The 24,403-nt window shown below is 37.0% G+C and overlaps 2 protein-coding genes and 1 pseudogene across 2 annotated transcripts; 1 reads left to right on the forward strand and 2 right to left on the reverse strand.

Moving 5' to 3' along the window:
* Nucleotides 1–170: 170 nt before the first annotated feature.
* On the reverse strand, nt 171–5,811 carry LOC135586993 (ABC transporter A family member 7-like; annotated as a pseudogene).
* A 172-nt stretch (nt 5,812–5,983) lies between these two features.
* On the forward strand, nt 5,984–14,810 carry LOC103979611 (ABC transporter A family member 2-like). Its single transcript, XM_065152140.1, has 11 exons — nt 5,984–6,034; nt 9,010–9,105; nt 9,195–9,395; nt 9,490–9,619; nt 9,709–9,781; nt 9,897–9,990; nt 10,304–10,447; nt 13,522–13,833; nt 13,917–13,997; nt 14,099–14,275; nt 14,580–14,810. The coding sequence occupies exons 1-11, from the start codon at nt 5,984–5,986 to the stop codon at nt 14,808–14,810; spliced, it is 1,590 nt and encodes a 529-aa protein (XP_065008212.1).
* A 377-nt stretch (nt 14,811–15,187) lies between these two features.
* On the reverse strand, nt 15,188–24,371 carry LOC103979274 (protein PIGMENT DEFECTIVE 338, chloroplastic). The gene is made up of 9 exons (XM_009395355.3): nt 24,020–24,371; nt 22,734–23,733; nt 21,447–21,521; nt 21,294–21,365; nt 20,787–20,867; nt 19,271–19,368; nt 16,353–16,478; nt 15,918–15,966; nt 15,188–15,813 (listed from the first exon to the last, which is right to left on the reverse strand). The coding sequence occupies exons 2-9, from the start codon at nt 23,532–23,534 to the stop codon at nt 15,607–15,609; spliced, it is 1,509 nt and encodes a 502-aa protein (XP_009393630.2). The 5' UTR covers nt 23,535–23,733; nt 24,020–24,371; the 3' UTR covers nt 15,188–15,606.
* Between the last annotated feature and the right edge of the window lie 32 nt (nt 24,372–24,403).

Consider the following 24,403-nt stretch of genomic DNA (forward strand, 5'->3'; position numbering starts at 1 on the left):
AACAAATTCTAATAATTTTCTGATTGTCTGATTCAATGTAGCTTGCTATGTTCTGCAAATATATTAAGACTCCTAATGAAAAACTTGACCTTGAACAGTAATCAATTAAATTAAGTGTTTCACTTTTTCAGTAACAATGAACTTCTAAATGTTTGTCTGATCATTGGAACTCAGTCAAGTTTACAATAGCTCTGAAAAGTAATGCAACTTACTTCCTGAGAAACATCACTACTCTCCGTTTCAACAGGAACTCCGAATCCTCGTCGCCGCAAACTACGGTTTCTTTGAGATGATGGAGATTTTTTCTGGAAATAGCTTAACAAAAATAGTGGAACCTTCCTGATTCCTCCTAACACCTGATCCAAATAGAATGCAACTAGAAGAAATACTAGCCACTCAACAAACATTATGATCAACACATCTTTCATCCCATTTTGCCTGTCATTTAAGTCTCCCCATTGCATGCCAGAAGTCCCCATTTGATCTCCTTTAAAGGAATACTGTGAAAGCTCATATAACCCACGATACAAGGAAAATCCAGGAATGAGCTTCATTACTATAATCCAAGCTCCTGAAAAACATGAGAAGACCTTTTTTCAATGCTGAAGAATTGTGAAGAGAATTGATATCTTCCGGAAAACACAAACTTTCAGGTCAAAACATCTTTCAGATCATCCCATAGAGAATGTTTATTTGGAAATGTTCCTACTTACTTGGAAAGCTAGTATCTTCGATGAAAAATTGCGAAAGGTATGGTCCTAATAAGCCGGAACCAAACACATAAATGTACCCAGTGACTGCAGCATCAGATTTCATATCATTAGACTATGTCACTAAGTTCTCCCATCCAAAGTTTAAGGCAGAATTTTTTTGATTCATTTAGCCATATTTATATCTCACCTGTAGCAGTTTTCACGGCAGAAAAGAAAGGTGATGCGAGAAAGGCCATCGCTATCTGCAAGTTTATGTAAAAGAAATAGAACACGATTTGTATGCTGTAGTCACTCAATCTGAAAAATTTTAGCCCTGTACAGGAGAAAAGATTATCAGCTCAGTTTTTCATGCACAAACTAATGAAGTTTTTGGGCTGTCTTTACCTATTAGAGAGCCAAATATGACAAAACATGTCATGTAGAGTGATGATAGTGAGAAAAAGTAGACGTAAGATATCAACCAGTAAGATCCATCCTTTGGCACATGCATTTCCATCATAATTTCTAACTTTTGTTGCCTCTCGTAGACAAGGTATGTCAAGATGACCTACATAAGAAACAAAAGGTTAGTCTCTGTTAAGCTGAAGTAAGTTAGACCATCCAAAGTTTATGATGATAGTAGATTAATTTAGGGTTCTATAGATGTTTAGAGATTGAAATCTTCGAACAATGTCACAGGCATGGAAGAATACAGTAAAATCTCAGGGTTCTACCCATCCACAACAAACACTCATGGAAAGGCAGACTGTGTATTACAGAAACTTAGCAGTAAATTTGGATGCACATCAAAACAAAATGCTGCCTCTTTAAGAAAAAGATTTCAAAGATCTATTTTAATAATGTTATCTCTCATTAAACTTACCGGGAAAAGTAGTTCAATGATCCATGTGAAGAATAACGCACTGAGAAGAGAAGAAATGTCAAACCTCGACTGTGTTCCAGTTTTGGGCATTTCTTTTACATATAGCACTGCCATGACAACAGGACCATCGTGAAACTTCAGATAGGCATTTGAGGCCTGCAAAGTAAATGAAAATGATAATTTCATAAATAAATGAAATATGAGATAATGCTCATTGGTCTATGTGTACTTATACAAATCTTAGGTCTAGGGGCAATATGGATATATAAACACAAAATTAAAGAAATGTTAGGTATGATTGTTAAAAAGGGTCTCGCTCTCTCTTTTCTATTGTTTAAGCAAAAGTGACGTAGAGACTTATGTTCATAATTTTGTATCGTATCGACGTTTCAAGCTCAGCTCAGTACGGTACTATATGGTATGATACGGTATGACATCGTCAGTATAACGCCGACGATGCCGAGGCCTCGTTGCCTCAGATGAGGAGGAGGTGACATCTCATTTGTGGCATCCGGTGAGTGAGGGGGGCGACGGATCGGGATCGTCGAGGGAGAGCAACGACGATCGAAATTGATCGTTATCGATCGATTTCGGATGGTAACAGGACGGAAACAGTCCCATTCGATAGTATCGTTCTGCTGGTAGACCAGGCGATCCAGACGTTATCATTCGAAATTAAAATCTTTGATAGAGACAATTGAAAGAATCTACAAAGAATGAACAAACACAATTCATAAACAAAGTTTAGACATACAGCTAAAAGTAAACAAAAGAAATGATGCAGACAGCAGTATAGGTTAGACAATTAGCTTAAGCCTCTCTCAGAACTCGAGACAGACTGTTCGCTTGTTTTCCATGAAAATGAGTAACTAGTAAAACATTGTGCTCCTTCATCACCAGAAATTCATCAAAAAGGCAGGATTTACAGAGAGGTGCAACTAGATATGAGCCAAAAATATTGAGTCAGCAGGACTCATGTTGATGTTTAGTGTCTTAAGAGAGGCTCAGTCGATGCTAATTTGAAAGTGAGAAAGCCTCATTCATATAAAAACAACATATTTTGGTTTCTTACTAAATTTTCATTGAATTCATATCAATCAGAAAACCACAAACTGGGATTATGTTCCATTTTACTATTTATTATCAAGTAAGATTACTTTGACAAGTAGTCAAAGTAACACCTTGGTAGTGAATAAAGAATATCTATTAGTATAAAGGCAGGATTTTCAAATTAAAGAATTTGGAGTAGTACTCATCAGTTAAATAATGCTATGATTCCACAGAAAGTCCATTATGTTTTTTTGCTATCGGAGCCCAAGTGATTAGTTTCATATTGAAAATGGATAAGACTAAGATTGATTTATAAGGATCCGATGAACATATTATTATCAATTTTAGTTTAAACATTTTAGCCAATTGCTAGGAAGTGAACCTCTCTGAGGGTTAACCACAACTTTTAGGAAACAGAATTAAGAGTATGAATAGAATAATATTAACTGAAACCAAATTTTATGAATAGAATAATGTGTTAATAAAATTGCTCACTCTATCTCCCAGGGATAATAGTTACAACAAGTAACATATTTAATTTTATGTCAGCCAAACTTATCCATGATGTTGCTGCACAAGGGTGAGAACACTTATCACCTTAACAAGATGAAACAATCAAAAAAGATGAATTAAAATGCCCTTAAAAAATACTGCCCTCATACTTATTACTGATTTTAGCAGCAATTAGCCAACTATTTGATGCTAATACAAATCAGAACATTATTTGCAATATCAGAGATTATAACAACAGTCTCATACATACCAGATTCACCGAGTGAGGCACACGCACCAGATAACCATTGCCATCATTACACGTTGAGTTGTACCCAATATTTAGATTAAAAGAGTTTTCATCAGAGTTCAAGAAGTCATAGGCTGCAAGCGAAAGAACATACTGGTATAAGAAGCCCCATATAGACACACACACAAAGGAACAAATTTGAAGCAGTTCAAAAAGATAACCTGCAATGAACTCATTAATTTTCTTCTCTGAATTTCCTTGTTGGTAATCTTTAAACAACTAATCATTTATCAACAACGAGTTATCATGCCACAAAATCAATCCTTGAACACATTGTAACTCTGTTGTCATTTCAAAGCCTAGAGATTCAGAATATAACATTTTTTTTTAACAAAAGCTACAATGTTAAAATAGTACAATATGGAGAATATAATTTCAAATAAACTTGCATTTAATGTCAATTAAAGGCAGTAAAGGTTCTAAGCATATTTTTATGCATCACCTGATTCCATGAAATCTTAAGAATCAGCTTGATTGCAGTTCAAATTCAAAATGTACATAGATTTGAGGAATTTAGGCTAACTTAATTTTGTAAAAGATCATGGACATAAAATTTAAATTTTCTTTTAGTTCAGACTTCCATTCTGGGTGCATTTATAAATCATAAATGACACATCAATATCATCACCTGGAACACATAATACATGAAAAAGGTTTCCAAATATTTTTTTTCCAAAAGGTGGTTGATCCTCGTCATTTTTATTTAATATTATATTATGGAACAAGTCTAAAAGGCCTCAAACATCATGCAAAAATTCCAAACATTTTCATCTGGTCATAAGCTGAAACAGGAAGCTCGTTCATGTTTTCACGGAATTCAAAAAATAAAAGGAAAATTGTTGGCAATATGCCAAAGCAAATGGTCGCATTCAGATTCAAGAAGGAACAAAAAATAGAGGCTTTTTTGCCAGATCTGTCAATTGAGTATTTGATGAGAATATGATAATGCAGAGTCCTATACTTCAGTCATCAGTATGACACTTGACGAATTTTAATCAAAGCACATCATTTGTTCTAGCTCCTTAATGATGCTAAGCAAGTTGGAGAGTTGCCTACTGTTTCAGAATTTTCAGAAATCAGCATGTAGTTGGAAGCAAGCAATAGATAATGATGTGAAGCAACCAACGCAAAAGAAATATCTTTTAAATATATTTGGGGAAAGATCCTGTAGGTTTATGAGCCATCTCTTTCTTATAGAAGAAGAGGCAAGGAACACTTCTGTGCATTACCAATGTACACACCATGTGACAGTTGAGATACCAACAGAACCTCACCACAGGCGATTGTGCAAATACAGATTTCAACATGACAGAAGTACTGTAAACCAGACCTCAAATGGAACTATAAGTTGACAAAGAAAAGGAACAGGAGGAGGAAGAAAACTAAGTAGTCTTGCTCCCGGCAAGAAAATATTTTACCTAGCTCAATTGATCTGTTGGCAATTTTAATGGAAATTGGACTTCTCGCATTTGATGTACACTGTGGTTGGATCAGATTTAAGGGTCTATCAGAGACAAAAGCAGGCTCCATGAACTGTGTGTTTCCCGTTGATGTGTCGGTCCCCTGGAAAGGTCAAGGAAAGAACCAATCTTGCCTCTAATTACGAATGATAATAGCAAACTACACAAAAGCATTGGTTCTAAGATCTTACAAGAATGACAGTAGACAAACTGCTGGGGAAATCCAAGAGGTTCAATGCGGAGGAAGAACTCAGAAGCAGACTCTGCGCCAGAACTGCCAACAAAGATCAATTTCGGTTCAGACAGTTACTCGCGGGCAATCATCATATTGTGATGGATTTCCGGAACAAAAGCATGGCAAGAGAATCGGATACTTTGTGCGAAGGATTGATTGCCGCCGGTGAAAAGTACCAACGCCGGACAGGACTGCGAGACCTTGCAAGACTCATCGGGCAAGCCCGCGGGGGTGGGGTGATCGGATGTCACTACGCGAGACTCGGGGCCAGGAACTTGGAGGAGCGCCGGCCACTCGAAGAGGCTGGAGCAGACCCCTCCCTGGCACCCGCATCGATGCCCGTCCTTGTTCATCTCGTCCTCCACCACATTCTGGATGACGATGATCACCGCGCAGAGGAAGATGGGGAACGCGACGATCTCGATGTTGGTCTTCAGGTTTAGCTTCTGCCATAAGAGGACACGCATACAGGCAAGCAATGAGAAGGCTCGAAGCGCATGAGGGAAAGAACACAAAAGGTGATTCTATTCCTATTCATTTCGCCACTCCGCTCAGGAAACGAAATCGAGTTGATGAGAGGAAGGCGGAGGAAGGGGAACCTGGAAGGTGAGGTTCTTGCGGTGGAGAGCATTGGCTTGGGTGAAGAAGCTAGCGGCGCCGCGGGACAAATAGGAGGCCGATAACTCCATCGATTACTTTCTCTGTCTCGCCTTCGCAAGAAATGCGTTTGCGCCTACTTCCCGGTTCGCTTCTGTCTCTCTCGAAAGATCAACGGGCTGCAAGCTTGAACGAAGGGAGAGAGGATTTATAGGGCATTGTCGGGAGTTTTGAGCAGGAAATGGTGGTAAGGAAAGAGACGGCATGACTTCTCTTGCATGGCTGCACACGCTGGATCATGTGACGGCAGCAAATGTACGTAGGAAGGATACAATGGTCAACGCAGGATCGTTTGACTTCAAAGAAGGGAGGTTTTGGCACAGTGAGAGTTTCGGTGGTAGAGAAAATGATGGAAAACTATTTTTTTTCCTTATAAATTCTATTCTAAGCTATGAAATTATAGAAAAAATAAATATTTTTCTTATTTTCCTTAATATATATTTGAATATAATAAATTTTTTTCTTTGCATAAAAGAAGTTTTGGAATTCTTTTTCTTTTTGTTCCTGCCAAATAAATATTAAAAAAGAAGTTTTCAGAAGAAACATGAGCTTTCATGAACTTTTGGTGCAACCATGCACACCCTTAGAACAATTAGGTTGTATGAACATGAGAACATTAGGAAAAGCTTTAGTATCAAATTTGGTGATGCATGTTCATGTTATATTTGAAAGAAATGACTAGTTGATATTGTGCATGAATATATGCACTAACAGTAGTTACAAAATAGGATAATATGATGATTTTTTTGATAAAAATAATGTAAAATATACATTCCAATCATATTATGATGGACGAAATCATGATGAGATTATTATGATTAAAAAATTATAATATGTTATCATAATTTATTTGATTGAGATAACAATGACAACTTGTTATCATTTCTCTTTCCAATATTATCTTTTTCTTTATCATTCTTATTATTATTATATTCTGCCAAGATGCTTATTAAAAAGAAAGTAGAAGGAAGTATTGGCATGAAAAAGGCTTGTTAACTAAAATTAGTGAAATTTAGGTGGGTAAATTGTCTGAATTAGTGGATGAGGTTAATGTTTCAACTCAAAGTAGATTAGTCATATAAGGTGGTCGAAATCTAATCAACAAAATTGTTAGAAGTAAGCGTAGGCAAGAGAACATCAAGCAATTAAAAAGGAAAGACAATCTACAAAAATCAAGGATACGAACTTTTTTGGTCGATAGATCAGAAGATAGAAAGGCAAGAATATCCAAGAAAAACTCATGATTTTGATTGGGCTTGCAATGTTAGATTTTAACTCTAGACACTCAAAACATATAATTTAATATAATTAAGATTAAATCAAAATAAATTTTTAAAAGGTAATATATTGATAACGAAAGTGAGCATAAGATTAACAAGGCAACATGTGAGAAAAAGCTTGAGTGAGAAGAGTGAGTGCTTTGGATGATGTAACGATCATGACATTTTGTAGATTCATTAAGGGATGAGAAAATAAAATATTTTATTAATTTTAAGAAATTACAAGGTTTTTGGAATTCATCATCATTACCATAGTAAAAACATAATTGATTAGACTTTCGATTATGAGTTTGAATCTAGAAAAAAATGATGAATACTTCATATTTTGCTTCATAAGAAAAAACCATATATACTTATAATCAATCAAGAAAGATAATAAGACTTAAACTCATTGTGAAACTATATTAGTGAAGGACCTCAAATATTAAAACAAATAAGTTTAAGTGATAAATTGCTTTTGAGATATGTAGCAAATAAAATTTTGTGCATTTTATTATATTTGCATAAAACTACATGAAACAGGATGGCAAGAGGATGATGATAAAGAAAAATTATAAGGACAAAGGAAAAAGTAAGGATGCTCTAATCATTTATGTCATTTCTGGAATGATGGTAAAAGCAAATATGAATTTGTATGAAATTGATCCAATAGTTGGTCACTCACAAATTTCATAAAAAATATTATTAGAAAAATATAATAGAGAAATTTTTTTTAGGAATCTTAAGCAATTAAGGAGAAGAAAAGTATGTGAAACGAGTATGAGTTATTTTAAGATTTTTACTATCACATTTCTTAATATCATCTGAATGATTATAAAATAGAATAATTGCATAATTTTTTTAATCAAGAAAATATATAATTCACATTCCAATTATATTATGATGGGGAAATAATTTCCATGACACTTGTGATTGAGAGAATTTTAATAACATATTACCATAATTTCTTTTATTTCATAAAATTATCTTGCTCAATATCATCATTCCTAATAATATAAATAACATAATTTTCTCTCCAGAAAATCTTAATCTTGGAATATAAGTTTAAACTCTGAGTGTAAAAGTCTGATTGGTATTGAAAGTTCGAGTGAGAGAATTAGGACAGCTTTTATTCTCTTTAATTGTCTCTCCTCTATCAAGTTACCATATTGCTATCAATTTTCCAGCACTTAATGAATTCTAATGAGACATAATATGACACTGTATCTGCTCCAAGTTGGATTATTCAATTATAAGTGCATATTTAATTTTCATAATGAGTTGTTAATTCTTATTAATTTTCCCATCATTCTTGGTATCAATATATTGATTGGAAGATTCTTGTCAATCCAATGTAAAAGTAAAAAATATTCATTCAATTTAACTATATCTTGATAAGGCATATTTTGGGCCCTAACTAGGTCGCAACCAATATCGCATCACGCCCCTGTCAAGTTAGCACGAGGAGTACTTCCACGTGATAAGCCAGGATCCGTACCAAGGCACCTCTCGATACATTTCGTCCCGAGAAGCTCAGGACGGCGCCGTATGGCGCCGTTCCATGCATTCCGAGTGGCGGCCGCACAAAGGTATCATCTCGTCGCTCGAGGATCGGTCGCCACGTCAAATCCGCATACAATCGATCCTTATGCAGAAGTATAAAAACCCCTGACCAACATCTGGTCAAGGGGAGGCGGAAAAAAGGAAACCAAATACTAACTTAACCGTCGAGAGGCCAAAGTCGGAAACCCCCCGACAAGGGCCTTCTGTGCAGGAGCGCGGTCCTTCCAACTTAATATGGTAACTTTTTGTTTCTTTCATATGCAACTTCTTCACGTATTAGGTGCATTTATATTGAGCACTTGATTAGGCTTGTTTTGGATACGTATTGTCTTTTGAACTTCTTCCTTGCTTATGCTACATGTTGATGCCAATATTACTTATATCTTGCATATATGGCCTCCTTTGCAGCTAAGTTTTGCTTTCATGATATCAACTTTCATTAGCAAGTCATCATCAGCCACAACTGTTGGGTTCTCGATATTCATAATTGGTTTTCTAACTCAGGTGAAGGTCTCGTAGTAATTACTGTAGCTTGGAAGTGAAGCTTTAGTTGTGCTGATTTACAAATGGAATAACGTATTTCATCACTGCAGCTCGTTACAGTAGGCACGTTTCCATATTCTAGCCACTTCTCAAAAATATATCGTGTTGTATGGTCTCTATTCCCCCCCAACCTTCTTGCCAAAGCTCTTGGTTTGCTTGGCAATGCAACAGCTACCTCTGAAGGCAAAGGAATCAGTCGGCGCAACCGTGGAGAATGCACCACGTTTGAACCTAATTGTGTGAGAACTATTGTATGTTTGCAGTTTATCCCAAGTAGAAAATTTGCCATTAATCTCCTTCACGTCTGACATTCACTGTGTATATCAAACAGGAAGATATCTATAGGTGGCTCATATCAACATTCTTTTTATGGTTCATTTTGACAATTTATTTTGCCTTCTTGGACCTAACGGAGCTGGGAAAACTACCTTGATTAATTGTCTTACTGGTATTACACCAGTTACAGGAGGAGATGGTAAAATCTTCTTCTTTTTTTAGCATATATTTTTGTTGTGCACAAACAGTAAAAAGGCCATGATGCTAAGTCACACTACCTACTTACAGCATTAATTTATGGATATTCTGTTCGGAGTTCAGTGGGTATGTCAAAAATCCGAAGGATGATTGGAGTCTGTCCCCAGGTATGCTTCATTTGCCTCCAGAATTAAGTTGGCCAACTCTTTAAAGCCATACTTTTAACTGTTTGAAAAACAAGACTGATTAGTTTCTGATTATAGATTCTTCTCTGTTTGGCAATTTGATATCTTATGGGATGAATTATCAGCTCTAGAACATTTGCATCTATTTGCTAGTATTAAAGGTTTGCCTCCATCTAGGATTAAATCGGTAGGTGCTCAAGACCCTTCTAGCATTTCATTCTTGTTTTTGTTAAACAGTATCTATAATCTTCAATCCGGTTAAATACAAACTTTTGAAGTGGAATTTCTTGGTGGAAAATATGCCCTCCTTTCTCCTACACAATTCACACACACATATGCAAGAACACTACATCTGGAGTTGAGACAATTTTCATAAACATTTGTGAGCTAAAAGAACTTTATTTCAACTAAGAAGTGTTAATATTATTTTTACAGTTTCTTTTTTTTTTTGCTCTAGGATGGTCAATTACTCAAATTGAATATGCTTTTTGGTAATTCAGGTAGCTGAAAAGTCATTAGCAGATGTAAAACTCATTGCTGCTGCTCGAGTTAGATCTGGAAGCTATAGTGGAGGAATGAAGCGTCGGCTTAGTGTTGCAATAGCCCTCATTGGAGATCCAAAATTGGTCTTTTTGGATGAGCCAGTAAGTTGCTGTTGAAATTTCACTGTCATACACTATCATTATTTTCTTTTGCCAAGAATATTTGGTGCTTTTGGTTTCTTTTCCACAATTTCAGTTCTACCTGCTTTAACTATCTTTAAACAATTGTGTCGGATATCTTCATGATTCATTTAGGCTTCTCATTCCAAGTTCCGACTCTGCAGAAACTAGTTCCAGAATGGCTTGTATCTCCCAAGGATCCAGTGTTTTCATATTCCTCCCTCTTATTCATTAGATCACACTAAAGCTTCTCCTTTCCTGAAGTGATGAGAGAGATATGACTAATAAGAAATTTAATGTTCATGAGCCAATATGCTTTGTGAAGCATGGACATGGAAACAGCACATGATATGAACACACCAATACATCAAGTCTAACAAATGTAGGACTGATGCAACATGGATATGGAAATTAATACATGCATATTATATACGGTTATAATTTTGTACTTTTGGATAATAAGTCTACGTGACCAAATTTTCATCCATATTATTTTGTATAGCTTAGATATTACTAATCATAGGTGTCCTATAAGCCAATCACGTAAGTAATGACACGTGTGACTTGATACGTAGTCTTTTTATTTATTATTATTATTTGATATTTTATCACTTTATATTGCTCATCGCTTGAATATATTATGATATCCATAGATCTGTACAATGAGAATCAGATCGTGATGAGATCACGATAATGAGATCGATTCGCTTTTAAACACATATCCTAAATAATCCTAGTCATAGGTTATTCGAAAGGGACATCGAGATAATCGAAAAAACTGGTGTGCTGTATACCCGTCCATATGATGGATGCAGCTGGTCTCATAGCTGCTCGTGTAGGGACACTAGGGATACAGTACATGTGCTTATTGGAGAATAAGTTTATTGATTGATCCGCTTACGGAATGATGGATGATTGATGATGCCTTATTGTCAAACAACGATTTCGTAGTCCCAATGGTGTATCTGGTTCTTAAGCTTGAGACAGTAAGAATATCCTATATTAGTACTTCACTCTTTGATGCTGGACTTATAGATCTGAAGGTTCCAGATCTAGCACAGCCGGTCATCGGGAGTGGTAGCCAACCTTACGAGGACTATTGAGTGTCGATAGAGGATCATCGCTCTCGGTGTCATGAGAGGAATATCACATGTGTTCTTGCTCAGACAAATTCCTGGCCACGGTCATTCGGATTGAGAGAGAAAGAGTTCTCCGGGAGAATCCGATTAGAGCGAGACTCGAGCAGAAACTGTATGGGTCTGATACCACCATGTCTGATATATGGTCTCTAAGATATTAGATGAATGAGGGACTATAAGTATACAATAATTGAGGACAAACAAGTCTAATAGATTTGATTCCCTTGTATCATCTGGAGACTATGACATAGTGGCCTAGTACGTTCGTAGTCAATAAGTACGTCCGTCGGAGTTCTTATCTTATTAGATATCCAATAAGCCCCTGAATTATTGGATCCTATGGATGTGATTCAATAAGAGTCAATGAGAGATTATTGGATAGAGATCTACTAATCTAAGATGCTTGAGTAGTTGGATAGAGATTCAATACCCAACAGGGCAGGATCTATTAGGATTATGTTGATAGGGGACCTCTATAAATAGGAGGAAACTAATAATTCATATGCTAGAACCTCTTTCGGTTGTCATCTCCTATTCTCCTTCACTTTTTCTTCTCAGATAGCAGGCCTGGAGTTTTGAGGAGCATTGTCGCAGCTCTGCTGTGTGGATCACCGCTAGAGAGTAGGACGCTTGACCTCCTTCACCCTCTCCTACATATCTACAAGGATTCAGGGATATACGATCTCCCTAGGTAACACAATCTTTAATATATGTAGTTTTAAGTTTTGTGAATTTTGCGTACCAATATTCACACGACGACGAACACATCGATGAGAAATTTAAGGATTTTGTTTTTATGTTCTTCCGCTGCATATATGATATCGCCCCCTAAATTTTCCTACATATATGTGATGGTTCTCTTATTCAGATAGTTATGTTGTAGGAGCATAAGAAAATAAGAGAAAATGAAGCGGAAGCATTAGCCTCAACAAGTTGATGGGAAATTCTTTACGGTAAAATTGAAAGGTGAAATTCATATACATCTTTCTAAAGATAACACAATTTGGATATTACATGTTAAATACATCCTACAAACACTAGTTAATACTTAAGTGAAAAAAAGAAAAACATTTCACTTCTGTTATGATCCAAAGTTCATTATAATATTTTGCTGTACAAAAGAAGGAAAAATGGAGATGAGTATAAAAAACATAATTAAGGTGAGAAATTTGTTTTACTATTCTTTTCTTTTCCTTTTCTAAGCAACTTGACATTTGATATTTGCGGACATGGATCAGCTATATTTGATCATTTCCTTTATTTTCACTTTAACGAAAATAGACTTTGTGAGAGCATTATTATGAAACTGCTGTTTCAAAAATTTATCTCTGCAATGTTATACTATCATACCTTATATATTCTATTCAAAAATAATATGACAATGATTGCCAAGATAGTAGTTTTTGACGTGCAAATTTGAAGAAGTGCAATCTCAACATGATTCTGTTATTGGCGCTAGATTGGTATCCTTTTATGAAATGGATGTATGAGTCTGTCTATTTCAGTATTTTTCTTGCCCCAGGGGGTAAAATTCCTGATCCTCTTGTCTTTGTAACAAAATCTAAGCTCATTAACACAAAATTTTCTGCTTATTGTCTGTTTAAGCCTCTGACACATTTTAGCCATATTTTTTCTAAACAAAGGCTGCTATAGTAATATTCCAATGTATCTCATCAGCAACAAAATAGAACATACTAGTATTTGATTTGTCAATGTATTTTTGAGAACTATCTGATGACTTGGATATGAAATATATTAATTCAATTTGAAGAAAAGTTGACAAGATGACAGTTTCTAATAGAAGTTGTAAACAACTGAAGAATGCCTTGGGTACTTGTTAGCAGTAAGTTTCATATCTTTGTTGTCACAGCATCTCTCGAGTGAATCTTTTATTGGTTTGGCCTATGTTTGGTGCAGACTACTGGTATGGATCCAATCACTCGAAGGCGTGTTTGGGACATAATAGAGGACGCAAAGAGAGGACGAGCTATTGTTTTGACAACCCATTCCATGGAGGAAGCTGACATTTTAAGTGACCGGATAGCCATTATGGCGAAGGGAAAACTGCGGTGTATAGGAACCTCTATACGACTCAAGTCTAGATTTGGAACTGGTTATGTTGCTAATATAAGTTTCCTTGGCAACACACCAGGTCAAACTCACAATGTTTATGGTATCACACCAGTATACAATCCTCACCTTGAGCTTGTGAAGCAGTTCTTCAAAGATGTAAGTCCAATGCATTTTCAATAATGTCCTCTTTTATGATTTTTCTGGTAAGTTATAGACTGACATAGGAATGAAATTAACAGCGACTCCATGTGGAGCCTAAAGAGGAGAACAAGACATTTTTTACTTTCACCATACCCCACAACAGAGAGGAGCTTCTCGCAGTAATTTCATGATATTATGTTTTGAATTTATGTGTGTCCTTGGCTGGAGATGCACTATGTTTTATATATGGTTACTTATCTAGTTTTCTTTTCGGTGGCAGAACTTTTTTGCAGTGCTCCAAGATAGAGAAAAGGAATTTGGCATTTTGGACACACAACTTGGTTTAACAACACTCGAAGAAGTGTTTCTAAAAATAGCACAACTGGCAGAGCTGGAAAGTTCTTCCACTGAGGAGAACCTAGTTACCCTGAACTTGTCATCTGGATCCTCAATTCAGGTCAGAATCTGCACTGCAGAATTTAAGGATATTGTTTTAAAACTCTATTTCTGGTTGCATGAATTGATTAAGCCAATTAATCTGTTATCATATGCCTCATGTCACCGAGTAATACGGAGGATTGAGAACAAAAATGACAATGCTGCACTAGTAATAGATTCCAAACCAGTAATAGAGAAATTTTTGTGGCATACCTGGAAGTATGAGATAGATAGTATTCGATGGCTCTAGAAGCTATAATAGATCTTCTAAAATCCAAACTTGAGAACGAGTGGAAAGTTGCTCACCAATAGCAATTGTGCAGATTCCAAAGGGAGCCAGGTTTGTTGGGATTCCTGGAACAGAATCATCTGAGCATCCAAGAGGCCTGATGGTAGAAGTCTACTGGGGGCAGGATGACACCGGAACACTCTGCATCTCTGGGCATTCACCTGAGACCGATGTGCCTCGGAATGTTCGACTGACAGTGAATCAAGCACGTTCCCGCATAGGCTTATACGATGTTCCTGTTGGATTCGTCATAGATTCAAATTAGATTCCAAGTGTGTATTTTGGTGTGTTGTATTCACTTTCTTAAGATTTTGTGCATGTCTAGGCCATTAGAAACATCAAATTTCCAAAGGAATTAGATATGGGCAATAAGTATTCCAGACATGATTCCTGATGTATGGACATTTACTTCTTGTTCATGCATTTACACCCTTCTGCTCAGACAGGTAGAACATAGTCCAATATTTCTTTGCAACTAAATTGTGTTACCCAACAGTGATGGATCGATGGATGGCTCTAAAAAAGCAAATAATTTTTTGTAAACTGATCTGATGGCTCTAAAAAAGCAAATACACTTTTGGTTGTTCCTTTGTCCCTCAACTTAAGAACACATTATGGATCACAAAGCGAATATCACCTGAATCAAACAAGAACATGAAAAGGTGTTTAGCTTGACGATACACATCTCGACAAAATCCAAGAGGGAGACATGCTACATGTGTTTCTTCTCTGATGCCACCTATGTACAACGCTACTACTTTGGTCCTTTGGAAAGGATGATCTTACATTCTTGATAAAGAATAAATGGAGATTAAATTCAGGAAGAAAAAAAATTAAATCAAAACTGTTATCGAACCATATAACATCCATCTTGTTATTCAGACACAATCATGGGCACATGCTTCTTTCTCTCATTCTCAAGCTGATGCTTAAGAATTCTTATCTCAAACAACCATTCCAGACTGCAACATGGAGACTGAAGAAACACGCCCCCCCTATCCGAGCTGAAGGCTTTGACTTGACGAATCTCGTCAGCAAAATGGTCAGGATGTTCTTGAACTCTAGCATTCTGAGATGATGTTGTCGCCATCATTCACTTCGGTATGCTGTTCAAATTTGAACCATTTCCAGTTTGCATATAATCTAGCTTCATCATCAAAAGGAAGCAAATCGGCGGTCGGAGGAGTCTCGAACTTGTGTGATGCAGAAATAACAGGTAGCTTTCTTCTATACTTTTGGGCCATCTCTTCCGCCTCAGAAAACACTTTCTGATAATGTAAGAATAACAATTTAGATGGAAATAGTAAAAGAAGTATATGTATATCTAAAGCAAAAATGTGTCCTTGATTAAATAAACTAGAAGAGACATCACCTCCCTATCCGATAGAAAAAGTCCAGGCTCGCTTTCAAGATCTGCAATGCTGTTTGTACCACAACAAAATTATTCAAGAAAATGTATTATTTTTCATGGTAGTATGATCTTTAAGAAAATTAGTTTACATATAATAATAAGCTTACTAGTCTAAAACAAGATCATTAGAGTTCAGTATGACTCACAACTTGCAACATTATTTTCGTGATTCTACAACTTGCAAGCACAGACACACCAATGTTTAACATATATTGTGCCAATCAAACACCCAACCTTTCATTTCAGAATTCAGTATCATACAAAATGAGGCTACTTTTGAAATTGAAGAAACAGACAAGAACAGAATATGATGGTTCATAATTACGAATTTGTTGATTTGGACTTGCAATAAATAATTGACAATGCAAAAAAAACAGAAAATTGTCCAACACCCACCTAAGAGATATTTTGTCTGGAAACATTGACTTCACCACGAGAACCTTCACTTTTTCATCCACCTTTAGTACATCACTTACTGATGAAACTCGGGCACGAGTTATATTTGAGATATGAAGCAACCCACTGCAGTTAAAAAGCCAGTGTAATTAGTCTTTCTATCAGTAAAAAATTACAACTTAAGATATCTGTTATGTATTCAATAAAAGAAGCATTAAAACCTCTTTTTTCTATTAGCCAAAACTATGATATATTTCATAAAGACTATTATTTCTAGAATCAACCTTTAATCTGATGATACTAAACAAGAAGATACTCTGAGTTCAATATGTACTTTAGAATCGGATCATGAAAACATATCTTAAACTGACAGTTTTGGATCTTTTCCACAAGAGAGAGGGAGAGGGAGAGTGCGCGCGCGTGAGAGAGAGAGAGAGAGAGAAGAGAGAGAGAGAGAGAGAGATAAACCTATATATCAGTGTCACTGACAAAGTTTTCCAATAGTCATTTAAACAATAATCAACCGAAATTTTGGTGTCGTATCAAGCATAGACAACATACTGTAACTAAAACATATTTTTAAAAAGATGCTGGACTCTGACACTTGACAGAAAAGAGATCACAACAAGAAATCTTTTCAGGAAATTATGAAGAAATGTGTTTATTTGTCCTCAATGTTTCACTTTTGTGAGTCTTTGGCATCAATCTCTTCGGTGACTGATCCTGATCTTTATGAAAATTTAGCAAAACAATCAAGTCCTTACTCCTCAATCATTGGAACAAAAGGTCAGACATATAGGGTTACATAAGGTGGTCAACATAGTAACTAGAGACCTTCTTGTTATTTCATAGAAGAACCTGCAACAAAAAATAATCATATATATATATATTGGTTCCTTACTGCTAAGAATTGAAGCATATTGAATTCTTTATTGGATCTTTTCTTATGCCTTGGTTACAGCAGATTGCATATCCTAATGCCATGTTATTCTTCGTCATTAATAATTGACTTTTGTAGCAGGTTGCCAATAGAAGAATACCCTCTATTGGGGTTCCCTCCAATTCGAGAAGAAAACACCTCCCAAGTGATATCACTAGAAATTATTTGACTAACTAATTAATTTTATTAAGCGTAAAAAGAAATATAATAACAAAAAATGTTATTGATTTACAATGTACTATACATATTGCATTAATAAGCATGTTGGAAACGATTAAATAATTCCATACCAAGAATTGCTACAGTATCTGCAGTGGCAAAGTAACCTGCCTCTAAAATACTGTTCACTTCTCTGGTACATGGCCAATTCCTGACTTAGGACTACTACCTTCTAGAGTTCTGCCTTTGGATCAATTATAATCAATTCATGCATCTTTCAACCCTTCCAAATTGACCCGCACGCTGTCCCCTGCAGGAAATAGAAAGTCTACATTGTGTCCAATCTCCATCACCCAGTGGCTGTAGAACTTCCAACTGGAGCCAACTATGATTTTACCAGATCAGTACAATTTCTGACACAAAAATCATTAGACTAGAAATATGCATCTTGTGGCCCTAAAAATTGTGTCCCATCTTCTGAAATTGGTTGGACCTTCGCAAGACTGTCTCAGGTCAGAATTCAGATCAAGTATGATATGCTCCATAGATACTTCCCTGCCTCTTAGATCCATTTGACCCAAAATCGGAGATCATAAATCATAACAGTTATAGCCCTTTGCCTAGACAAGGCTCCAATACCTGGTGCTTACCAACTATTACTTGCTGGGCCAACCAAGCATTGGCATCGTATCATAAACCTTCAAACAGTTCAGTATACCACTTGTATTTGCCTTTAATTATTTTATTCAGTAATATCAGGTAGTTCCAGTTTAGCATACAGCTCAGTATCTTGTTACAATAACAGTTAGACAGACCGGTGCGCAATCAGCAATTAAGCCCTCGGTTTTAATGATAAAGTTAATAAATTGGTGGCAGAAGGGATAAGTATCGAGAAGTATTTGATTAAACATAGTTCTATTTTCTCAGAATGTAAGAAAATGAAGCACATATTTGAAAGTGCTGGCACAAGGACCCACAATTTGATCAAACATAGTTCTATTTTCTCAGAATGTAAGAAAATGAAGCACACGTTTGAAAGTGCTGGCACAAGGACACACAATTCAGCCTCAGCTGATGGTAAATGAATTCCTTGTTAGAATATCCATCGGTATACTCATAAAATTGCACTGTATAAGCAAATTAATATAGCAAAGTGCACAAAAGAATGAAGTTACAAGTTCAACAAAAGCCAAGGGTGTTTGGCAGTACACTGTTAGTGGGAGAAGATTCTGACGTAAACCCAAGAAAAAAAATCTACACAACCAACCTTAACTAGCAGGAAAGAAAGGCAGACTGTCAGCGCTAAGATAAGACTGAAGTGTTGAAGGATTACCTTAACCGAGAAAAAATTAACTTGTCCAGAAAATTTTGGATCTTTAGCAAGCTACCAACCAGTACAAAGAAGCAAGCAAACACAAAAACAGGAGCTTCAGTAATGCCAATTTACCAGGAACAGACTTTCTGAAAGCAACAATTCTTCCTTTCAGAACAAAGTACAATAATGGTAAATGGAAGTTCTCATCAGTCTGTATTCAGTCTTAGTGTAGAAGCCAAAAAGCATATATACATATTTTCCGAGTATTGAAACCTTGAGAACTGAACATTATAACCATCATCCTATAATCTCTTAAGAACATATTGCTTGAACTGCTAATGGTCAAGACAACTGTTCATGACCTACCGGTAACTTTAATATGTATAAAGATACCAGAAATGCCTATTTTTTCAGTTAACACACAGCTATGATACACAATTGCATATGAAATCCGAGTTCAATAAATTAAATACGACAAAGATGCCAAGGCCAGGTTGCTTGTACCTCCGGTTTGTGGCACCTATCCTAATTTGTGCTCCAAATGGAAGAATTTTGCACACGGTTCCTTCTAGAAGTGTTCCTTCTTTCAGGTTCATCATATCCTACAGAAGAAAAGACATCCAGATATGTAAGCATCTCATAGGATCTCACAACATATATCATTCTAACATAACATATTAAAAAGCAAACAACTTCCAAAGAGCGATTATCAGTCTAGTGCTTCTTGTAAATGATCACTGCTCTAATCACATTTTAGAAGCAATCAGGTATATATAATGAACATTTTATGTATTGCTTATAAGTCAAGACATTGATATTTCAGAAACCAATATGTAATGTGCCAAGAGATGAGAGGAAAGATAACAACCTTATATTGCAATACTTTCACTCTTGGTCAGCATGATAATAGCAGCTGATAAACCACTTTATCTATCAAGATCACATGGGAATAAACAATAGCCATAAGAGGTTAAATCAACCATCCTTGGTTGATATATGACATCTTCCGTCCTTGGTTGGATAAACAATTGGAGAAGGGAGCAATGCTAAAATCAACCAACTTGTCCTGCACCACCGATCCCTACAGATCATAATGGCATTTATGATGAACTCCAAACAGCTAGTTAGAATTCACATTGACAATGTCCATCATGGTATGGTCCTTCCACTAATTACATGAGCTTATACACTTTAAGGCACTTGGTAAGCCTCATTCTTTACAGTTTTTCAGCAAATTGGTTTACTATAGTGATTATGGGTATCAACTTGTTCTGTTGGTTTCTCTGCATGGACTGACATGCTAAGATGAGGTTACCAAGTGCACACTGGACTAACACGTTTGAAGATGTAAATTGCTCATGCACAAAGCTGTGTTACCCTAGGTTAACTTCACATCAGAACCTTAGAGCAGGTCATATGTGATTATGGTTTTAATCTTGAGAAGTACGTCGAGGCATTAAGGAAAATTGTGATACCTCAAGAGTCCCACATGGAGAAATGATAGGATAGATTGGCATATAAGACTTCATGAACATATTATCAGCAACCTGGGTTCAAGCTTTTTTGACCTTGTTGTAAAAGGCCAGTTATATTGAGTTGTTTGGCCAATAGGTCTATCAGGTGACATAAATTAAATCCTAAGGGATACCATAATTAATTCATGTTTACATGTATAAGATTGCTTTATAAGTTCCAAGCCGAGAAGTGGTGGCATAAAAGGTCTATAGAACCTCTGAGAACAATAAGTTTTCAAGATAATAGATGGCTCTTAAAGTCCAGATTTAACTGATATATGGCTTATATTACATCCTTATGGGATTAAAGCATGCCTAAGATACCAGTCAACTTTAAATTTTGAAGCAAAGTAAATAATAGATACTTAAAAATAAAGACAGAAGCATTCAAAACAAAGTAAAACAGATGTCTTAAGTTTTAACTAAAGTCAGAAGCATTAGAAGCATTAGAAGCAAAGTAAAACAGATGTTTTGAACTAAAAACAGAAGCATGACTAACAACTAACCCAGGCTTCTCTCTCACTAATTATCAAGTCATTAGTTGCTTCATCGATCCTGATAATACGCACGTACATCCTGCGGCTGACCTGCAAAGAAATACAAATGGGGAAATCTACTTTTTTGAACTTTACAAACATATTAGACATAATGGAAAAGCATGAAAAACTGTAATGTCAAGAAGCTACTTTTCTTATTTTGATAGGAAGTGGCGGCCCCCATAACACAGGCCACAGGGGGACCATAATACCACCACAGAGTCACAGACCATAAGAAGCATAAACCTATTGAAGCACAGAGCACATGGACAGGTCATGCACCATAATGGTGGGGGAATGTTGAATTTTTACAAGATGGGGATTAAACCCTAGATTAATCCACATGGCCTAACGCCAGTCAGATCGAGATTGAAATCCTTGGCTCTATAATCCAAGAGAATATATGATATAGTTCAAGTGTTCAAATAAGATAATTTGCATGTCAGAAACAAAAACTTTATCGGAAAGTTTACTTACATTGTCTTTTAAATCTGTGAAATTCTTTATTCTATTCATCAATTCAGCTTTAGGGAGGAATGCACGCAAACCCTGAAGATCAACAAAGTATCATAGTCCAATACATTAAGATAAGCTTATAATCAACTATATAAAAGACCAATAAATACATACCTCAATTCTAGTAAGAAGGCCACCAGTGTTCCACTCAAAAAATTTTACCTCTATAGGCTCATTCAATTGCATTATCTGCATGGACCATGTACAAACTATTAAATAAAAAAAAGTGATTTCTTACTTCAAGTTTATCCACCAATAATGATAAAGCATGCCCAAAACATCATCCATCATCACCATGTGTGGTTTATTATAGGAAAAGAGAGGAACGAATAAAAGTTAAGAGGGAGCATACTTGAGCTTGGACTAGTACATGCTTAAATCTAACCCACCTCCCAAATTTAATTCTGCTTTTTTGTGATCAAGACTAAGCAAACACAACTTACATGCATCACACCTTAACAATGTCATTAGGAGCATGACAGTAGGATTAGTTACTGAGGGACACCCCTTTATGAAATAATGTGGACCAGAAGATTTCTTTATTCAACCCCTCTTATGCAAATTCTAGATAGACAATAAATACAAGAAAATCCCAAATACAGGGAAAAAACAGAAGAAAAACTGATAAAACGAAATTCAACCCTTTTCAAAATTATATCTAACCCAAATATTTCTCAAGCGAAGCCACATTTAAGCCTTCTATGAACTACCTAACCATGTGATGAAGTTTTATCATCTAGGGTCAAGATGTGCTTGTTGTAATCTTCTCATAATCCACAACTAATAAAAACCAAACTGTCCATCTTCTCATCAAATTCAATAGGGTTTGTGTTTAAATTAAATATCAGCATAACTCTATCTCCATAGCATATCCAATCTCAAAAGTTAATATTTTCATTTCAAATAAGAAAACATGCTTCCACTATCAGGCCCACATCAAGGATGTTTCTTTTGAACAATATTGAGACTTGCTATTGAACATCCTAAATATGCCTTCTAAGATGCACTTCAGAGGGACAAAAATGTTTTGAGGAAGGCCACAATATTTGCAATCCGTGACTCTTTGACTGCAATGCTTAAATCAACATGATGGAAGCTAGATGCATATCTAACAATTAAAGGCCGTCAAACCATCAAAAGAATCCCAAGATTAACAAGAAAATGGGTGGACAGGACAGACATCCTGAAGAACAGGTCGAAGTTACAATTCAAAACATCATGAACTAAAAGAGGCCTGACATTGAAAATAAAAGGTTCCCAGTAGCACATATAATCTAGAATTCAAATTGAACAAAATACTACAAAAACGAAAGAAGGCCCGTCTCATCGCCCTGCAATCCCATCAAGCAAAACTAACGTACGATGACATGAATCATTCCAGAAAGAGTAAGCGTAGAGAACCTGCCTCACTCGGTGCCATGCGACCCGCCGGAACATCCTTCTCGTAGACAGGAGCGGCCGTCCACTCAGCGTGCGACCGAGCACCTCCGCGAAGAGAATCGTCCCGACTTCAACGACGGGCCTCCCTGCCACTTTCCCCCCGCTCAACGCCTCCTCGTCCTTCAGAATTCCCATCTTCCCAGGCACCGTGTATTCGGCCGCATCCTTGTCCCGATCGCAAAGCAGGTAGGGCAATTCCGCTTCATATAGCGGCAGCACCTCCTTGGTCAGCATCGTACCAAGCATGTCGGCGCCAACATTAACATCGAGTCTGTTCTCATTGCCTGACACGACGACGCCGACCACCAGATCCCCGGGCTTGGGCTCGTAGTACTGGACTTCCACTCTCTCCTTCTCCTCCACCTCAGCTTCGGCTTCGGCGGCCGCCTCGGCGTCGCTCTCTTCGCCGGAGATGATGAGACCCTCCTCCGCGGAATCTCTGGCTTTGAAGAACTTCAAAAAGGGAGCCAATGCCTCATCCGAGTCGGGGGGCTTCCGAGGGTCGTCGTCGTCATCGTCGTCGCTGGGGACGGGGGAGGGCTTGCTGTGAAGCAGAAGCTCGAGGTCTAACTCCTTGGACGGGTGGGGGTCTTGGGCGGCAGCGGCGGCTAGCAAGCGGCGGAATGGGCCGGCGCGAGGACGTCGCCCACCAAAGAAGGGTCTCCCGGTGAGGGATAAAAAGGGAAGGGGAAGGGTAGGCTTGCTGTCGAAGGAGGCGAAGGAGAACAGAGGATGGCAGCAGTGGCTTCGCAACGCCGTCATCGTCGTCGTCGCTGCCCTCTGCCTCTTCTCTCGCGCCACAACTCAGTGTTATCTACTCCAAGATAGCACAATGCTGTGGATCGAGGCTAACGTACGCCGGCCTGGTGATCCATCTTACAGGCCCTACAAAGTTGGGCTGGCCCAGTTCACGCATCTCCAAGAAAGATAACACCTCGTATCCAACGGCGGGGAAGTCACGCTGCAAAGAGAGGACCTTTATCTAGTTAAACAAGAGAACATTTCATGATCATTTAACAGCAATGAATGAGGGTGACCTTTTGATACCACAAACAAGTCACCCATCTCTATCCTAATTGATACCAATATGATCAATGATTGAATGTTCTTTAAAGCCTATTTGTTTATTTTTAGTCACATTGAAATTATACATACAGTCATCCAAATTTAATACCTGCAATTACTACTTGTAGCGTTTCTTTTTGCCTAAAACTATTATTTCCAGACTTTTCAATGATAAGTCTCACCAAATATCTCGTCAGGGAAGCCAATCTTGCTGCGAGCTATTGGGTGCAGACTGAGATGTCCGGCGCAGGGACTGTTGCCATTGGTCCCACTGTCTATCTCATGCATTGGCGTTCAAGGTGTCATCGACACTGCAAGACAATGTCACATGAATCATGAATGATTGGTTCAGTACAATAAGAATCATAGGTCTATTTGGATAAATTTCTTGTGAAAAGAGATGCAAAAATCACAGGGTCGAAGATCGCCAGAACAGACACTAACTATATGTAACTTGGAAGAGACGAGAATTGAGTTCTCTTCGTATCTCTTCACCGAACTCTGTAAGGCACAACAAAAACTATCTGATAAATAGTACTGAGAAGAGGATGGAAAACTCCCCCATA

Source organism: Musa acuminata, chromosome BXJ1-3, assembly GCF_036884655.1.
Source record: "Musa acuminata AAA Group cultivar baxijiao chromosome BXJ1-3, Cavendish_Baxijiao_AAA, whole genome shotgun sequence".
NCBI lineage: Eukaryota > Viridiplantae > Streptophyta > Magnoliopsida > Zingiberales > Musaceae > Musa > Musa acuminata.

Excerpts from the sequence above, each read along its gene's own strand:
- LOC103979611 (XM_065152140.1), top strand. The coding sequence starts at position 5,984 with ATGACTTCTCTTGCATGGCTGCACACGCTGGATCATGTGACGGCAGCA. Across the intron at positions 9,620-9,708 it reads ACCAGTTACAGGAGGAGATG|CATTAATTTATGGATATTCT; the intron begins GTAAAATCTTCT and ends ACCTACTTACAG. Across the intron at positions 14,276-14,579 it reads CATCTGGATCCTCAATTCAG|ATTCCAAAGGGAGCCAGGTT; the intron begins GTCAGAATCTGC and ends GCAATTGTGCAG.
- LOC103979274 (XM_009395355.3), bottom strand. The coding sequence starts at position 23,534 with ATGACGGCGTTGCGAAGCCACTGCTGCCATCCTCTGTTCTCCTTCGCC. Across the intron at positions 19,369-20,786 it reads TTAGTGAGAGAGAAGCCTGG|GATATGATGAACCTGAAAGA; the intron begins GTTAGTTGTTAG and ends TTTCTTCTGTAG. Across the intron at positions 15,967-16,352 it reads CCAGACAAAATATCTCTTAG|CATTGCAGATCTTGAAAGCG; the intron begins GTGGGTGTTGGA and ends TGGTACAAACAG.